This window comes from Arvicola amphibius, chromosome 7 (genome assembly GCF_903992535.2).
Source record: "Arvicola amphibius chromosome 7, mArvAmp1.2, whole genome shotgun sequence".
Taxonomy (NCBI): domain Eukaryota; kingdom Metazoa; phylum Chordata; class Mammalia; order Rodentia; family Cricetidae; genus Arvicola; species Arvicola amphibius.
Genome location: NC_052053.1, coordinates 43,329,272 through 43,335,046, shown reverse-complemented (window position 1 = coordinate 43,335,046; position 5,775 = coordinate 43,329,272). Strand labels below are relative to the sequence as shown.

The 5,775-nt window shown below is 49.4% G+C and overlaps 1 protein-coding gene across 1 annotated transcript; it reads left to right on the top strand.

The window, feature by feature from the left end:
- Positions 1 to 2,729, top strand: LOC119819733 (odorant-binding protein 2a-like). The gene is made up of 5 exons (XM_042055387.1): positions 1 to 87; positions 606 to 739; positions 971 to 1,041; positions 1,497 to 1,607; positions 2,161 to 2,729. Exons 1-5 carry the CDS (start codon positions 1 to 3, stop codon positions 2,727 to 2,729), a joined length of 972 nt encoding a protein of 323 aa, XP_041911321.1.
- Positions 2,730 to 5,775: the final 3,046 nt, after the last annotated feature.

The window sequence follows — 5,775 nt, the reverse complement described above, 5'->3', positions numbered from 1 at the left end:
ATGAAGAGCCTGCTCTTGACCTACATGCTTCTGGGGCTGGTGGCTGTCCTGAAGGCCCAAGAACTTCCATCAGATTACCAGGAGGATGTGAGGAAAAGACCGTCAGTGTGGAGGGGTGGGATTAAGGCATGGTCTTCTGCTTGGTGCTGGTAGATTTGAGCTGAGGTGCAGCATGTTTCCTTGAAGGTTGAACTTGACTTGCACTGAGCAGTCAGAACTGTTTGCAACAGTCTACAAGGAGGTGGGCATCCTCCTGAGGATAGGGGTTTGGAACAGAAAGCAGATTTTGGTGAGGGGTCCTTGTTCACATGATACCCAGAACTAGAATGCCTCATGGACAAGGGCGTTCATCCAGTGCTGATGTGTAGGCCTCAAGAGTTTAGATACCTGGACGGGGAGCACACACTTTCTACCATCATGGTGTTGGGTAGCCTAAAGCGCTGGTTTCTGTTTTCTGACCAAAGGTTCTGGGACAAACAGGGTTAGCCCTTCTCAGTGGCTGCAGCCTGGGCTCTGAGTGTCTATTCAGGTGCTAGCCCATGTGTTGGAGCCTGGGATAGGATCATGGCCACTATTGGGCATGTTCAAAGCTTTGTCTCCGGCAGTACTCTGGGATCTGGTATCCAAAGGCCATGATACACGATGGCAGCCTACCCAGTCACAAGATACCCTCGAAGGTTTTCCCTGTGAAGGTGACAGCCCTGGAAGGAGGAAATATGGAGAATGACGTTACATTCTGGTACGTTTCCCCTACTGTGCACCCCGTAGTTGTTTGTCTCTTTCTTGTTATCCATGCTTTGAGTTTGGGAAACTAAAAATCTCCAAATTTGAGGGGACACATTCCCAAGCACTTTCCTAAAGCAGGAACATGGAATTTAGGAGATCACCTGACCAGGGCTGAGTCACCAAAAGAGCTGAGAGGCTCCGCTCTGCTGCTGAGAGCAGCCTGACTGTGGATTTGTGTTTACAGGAAGAACGGTCAGTGCCATGACGTTAAAATCCTGATAAAGAAAACTGAGGAGCCTGGCAAATTCACCTCCTGTGAGTCCCTGTGTCTTAGGGTGTCCTGCAGTGGCAGCCCTTGGAGAGACGAATCCTTGCCTGGTCCAGCTTGTAGGACCGACCATCCACTCACTTTCCACATACCAGATATAGAGGTCGTTTTGCAGTAGGCCCAGAGACTGACTGTCTCTTGGTCCCCAGCCTAGATTTCAGCTCTTGACCCATGAGAAAACCATGCTAAAGAACAGAAAGCCAGGCAGGGAGATGGATGCTCAGGTCTGGGTCCAGCCTCATCCCCTTCTCTGAACATCTTAAGGGGTCTTGACAGCTTCCAAGAAATGGCTCCTGTCTAACTATGAAGAAGATGGAAAGGCCAGGGCTAGACTAGACAGGTCGCCTGGGTGACCACCGAAGTGTTCCAAGGTGTTCCCTCACATGGTCTGCAATGATGCCTCAAGGATAAGACACTAAGCGCTATTTCTGTTCACCTGCAGTTGACGACAAGAGGTCCATCTATATCGAAGCGCTGCCAGTGAAGGGCCACTATGTCATCTATTGTGAAGGCCGTTTCCCTGGGAAGTTGTTTGGTGTGGGAAAGCTAATCGGTGAGGTGCCATGGAGGCCCCAAGTCCTGTGTCTGGTCTCTGCTTCCAGCACACATGCCTGGCACTGGGACTGGGCAGACTCTTAGTGTTGTGCCAAGGGTACGACCCAGGAAATGTGTGAGACTCAAAGAGAAAAGTGGCTAAAACTGGGTGGGCCTGGGGCTTTTGTGGCCTTTGGAAACCTGAGCACTCAGGAATGGTTTCCACCCCTGGAGCCAGTAAATGTCAATTCCAGGGATCTCAGTCAAGGGTCAGGTCAAAGGGAAAGTCTTGGCAGAGGCCCATATGGGAGGAAGGGATCCTCTAGGGTCAGGGGACAGCCTCATGTCCCTGAGATTCAGGGCTCTTACAGGTCTGTGGAGTGACCTGTACGTCTGCAGAGGTTCTCCCTAGGGATAGAGGGTCCCTCAGTGTTTGGGTGTCCACACCCAGTTCGTTGTTAACCACCAGGATCCTCTCTCAATCTTTGTGCTGGTTAATGCTCCCATCCCTGTGTCTCTGGCTCTCTGCAGAGCTGAGCCCCACCTCTTAAGCCTGCCCGACCTCCCCACAGGGAGAAACCCTGAGGAAAACCCAGAGGCCATGGAAGAATTTAAGAAATTTGTACAACATAAGGGACTCAAAGAGGAAAACATCATTGTACCAAAGCTGGAAGGTGAGAACAGGACTGTCCATGCCTCTCTTGTGTCCCCTATATCACTGCTACCTGTCTGTGGCCCCAAACCATGTCTGTCTGTGTGCTTCTGCGTCCTCTCTGTGCCTGGTGTTATTGTCCCTTATGTGTTGTTTCATGTCTGTCCATGTGCCCTTTGTCTCAGTGGTATCTCCATCATTTCCACAGGGTCACAATGTCACATTCTGAGCCTCTGTCCCTCGGTGTCCCTATGTACCTCCAAGTCTCCTGTGCTTCTGTCCACTCTCTCCCTTGCTCTCTCTGGATCTCTGGTTTCTGTCCTGCAGCTTCAAGGCCCTGTCAGCTCTCCCAGGGTTGCCAGGCCCTGCCTTAGGTCTTGGCTGTGGGAGGGTCTGAGTCGCAGGTGTGATGGGGTCCTCTACAGGGCCCTTCTCACCCCTGGGCTTCTTTTGGTTTCCACAGAGCACTGTGTGCCTGAAACCGACTAGGGTAAGTCTCCCCACACCCCGCCCCACCTGTAGGAATATGGAGAAGCCTAGAATGCCTGTCTCAGGAAGCCCTGGTCCTCATCCCATCCCCACAGACAGGTGTTGTCACCAGGGAGGTGGCCCTGAGTGTAGTTTCCAGAACAGCGAGGAAGTCCTTCCTTTTTGTCATGGTCTCTCCTAGTCCCTAGTCTCTGCCTTGTCCCGTTCTTCCCATTCTCATCAGAGTGGGATACACCTGGCTGCTCATGGAGTGGTGTGGGATCTCTTCAGAGGACCCCATCCTAGCAGGGACCTCACAGAATCATGTTGAAAGAGATCTCTGTCCAATATGTGCCCTGGGACGTCCCTGTCCATGACTCCTGACTGCTGCTCCTACACAATGGGGGGGACTTATCTCTCTTCTCTCTGTCACAGCAGCTACCCAGGTCTGCACCTGCTGAGCAAGCCTTGCTCCCCAAACCTGACTGGGACATCCCTGTACCACACCTCTCCTGGACCAAACTCCCCACGGCCCCTCCCCCACACCTTGGCCTCCCCTCCCATACCTGACATCAAATAAAGCCCTTTAGCTGTACTTTGGCTCAGCCTTTCTGTGAAGGGCCTTGCGTGTGTTTGAAAAGCCCTCTTGCCAGCAGAGACATGGAAAAAGTACAATGACATTGTTGGGCTGGTGTCCAAGGAGCATGGCATCTGACGTCCTGGAGAGCCATGTGAGGTCCTAGAGCCCCACCTGGTGAGCCACTGGCTGTCAGGTTGGACCCTGTCATGAGCTTCTGAGAAGCCCTTGGGGAAGCAGGGCTGTGAGGGGTCATCAGGGCTTTGGGCAGTGTGACTGTCACCACAGGGCTCCTAGTCCAGGAGGACTTGGTGGGCTGCCAGGAAGACCCCTCCTTGAGAAGCCTAGCTCAGTGACTAGGTGGAGCTAGGGTGGATGGCTCCTCTCTCAGAAAACACAGAACCAACCACAGCCTCCCCCAGCCCAGTTCCCCACCCCAGGTCTCCCCCACAGTTTTTTCAAGGGTGTAGGATTTCACTGTCCAATAGGAATATGGCGGCCACAGTGTGGGAGAAGATGCCCCTACGCCAGGTGATCAGTACAGCCTCAAAGTGCAAACCCCATGGTCCTCGCTGTCTAGCATGTCACCTCGGCTGAGGGTTGCTGGTACTCAGGCCAGTGTCCTTGAGCTCAGTGACCCTCCAGTCTAACTCCCGCCTGACTGGCTCTTCTCTCTGAATTCCTCTCCTACTGGACCTAGCTTCTGCTTGGAGCTCTTGGGTGTTCCTAAGGAAAGGCAGCTCTGCAGGTGCAGGTGGGGCCTAAGGCATCCAAGCTACTCTGGAGGGCAGGGCCAGTCCAGGCTGGATCCCACATACCAGGCTCTCTTTGATTGAGACAGGGACTATGCATGGATTCAACTGTGGGTCCCAGAATAACCCCAAATTGTAAATTTTGATGCTGTTCTCTTTTGTAATCAGTAATTCAGGAATACTTCTAATTGAATCCAAAATATGCAGAGTCTGCAATCTGACACCACACCCATTACAGTATCACAGCTCCCAGCCCCGTGCAGCAGGTCAGTACTTGGACTGAACTGTGACCCGGGGCACTTGGTGTGAAAGCTCTGGGCTGTGACTATGATTTCTAATGATTTCTAATGAGTTTCAAGTCAACCTAATTTGCATAGGGAGACCTCGACTCAAACAAGTAAACACTAGAAGATAGAAGAACCTCTTTGTGTTTATAAATTAAAAAATAATATTGTGAAAATGACTATCCCTGCAGAAGCAATGTAACCAATTCAGTCCAGTTCCCGTAAAATTCCAATTACATTCTTCACAGGAATAGAAAAATAGAATTCATATGGAACCACAAAATACCCAGATAGCCAAGATAAGTTTGATAAAAACAATGCTGGCCGTATCATCATGTCTGATTTCAGGTTTATTGTCATAGCAGTAGAAACAGAATGGTGCTGGCCTGAAAACAGACCCAGAAATCAATTAAGCAGACAGAATAATCATATATGAATCTATGCAGTTTCAGCCACCTGAGTTTTGACAAAGTTTAAAAGTGTATACATTGGAGAAGACAGCCTCTTTAACAAATGGAGCTGGTAAATCTAGATATTCACATGTAGAAGAATAAAGGTCAATCCCAATATCTCAGCCTGGACAAAGTTAACATCAAATAAATATGGACCGTAATACAAGACCTGAATTTCTAAAGCAGGAATTTCAGGAGAAAGGAGGGAAAGCATGTCAAGATACCTCCATTAGCCAATGCTTTCTGAACAGACTCTTATCTCTCAAGAAATCAGGCCAAAATCTGAATGAATGGGACTTTGGGTATTAAAATTTTTCTTATGGCAAAGGAAACACAGTCTGTAGAGCAGAAGTTCTTTGCTAACTCTACATCTAAAAGAGGATCAATATCTAGACCAGTTCTCAGCCTTCCTAGTTCCACAGGATGTGGTGACCCCAACCATACAGTTATATTGTCACTACATCAAAACTGTAATTTTGCTCCTGTTATGAACCATAGTGTAAATAGCTGATATGTGAGTCCAAGGGAATCACAGCCCACAGGTTGAGAACCAGATCTACTAAATAACAAGAAACCAAACAAACCAATCAACAATGGGACAAAAAAAATGACCAGTCAGTTCTCAAAAGATGGGATCCACATGGACTGTAAACACATGGGAAACAATCAGCATCAACAGCCATCAGAAAAAATGCAAGCAAACAAACACAATGACATCAGCCTTCATCTCACCCGTGCCAGAATGGCAGTCACCAAGGAGCCGGGTAACGGTGAAAAGCTGGGGCACATGTGTTCACAGGGAGTTCTTACACTCTGGTGGTGTCAATGTGCACTAGAACAGTTTCTAACTCCTCAAAAAGCTAAAAACCAAACAACAAAAAACACTGCATAGGGCCCTGATAATCTGCTCTGGAGTATTTTCCCCCAAAGCCAAGTCAGCACACCACACAGACACTTAGTTTGCTGGAGGAAATGTCACAACCGCTAACGTTGGCCACCAAG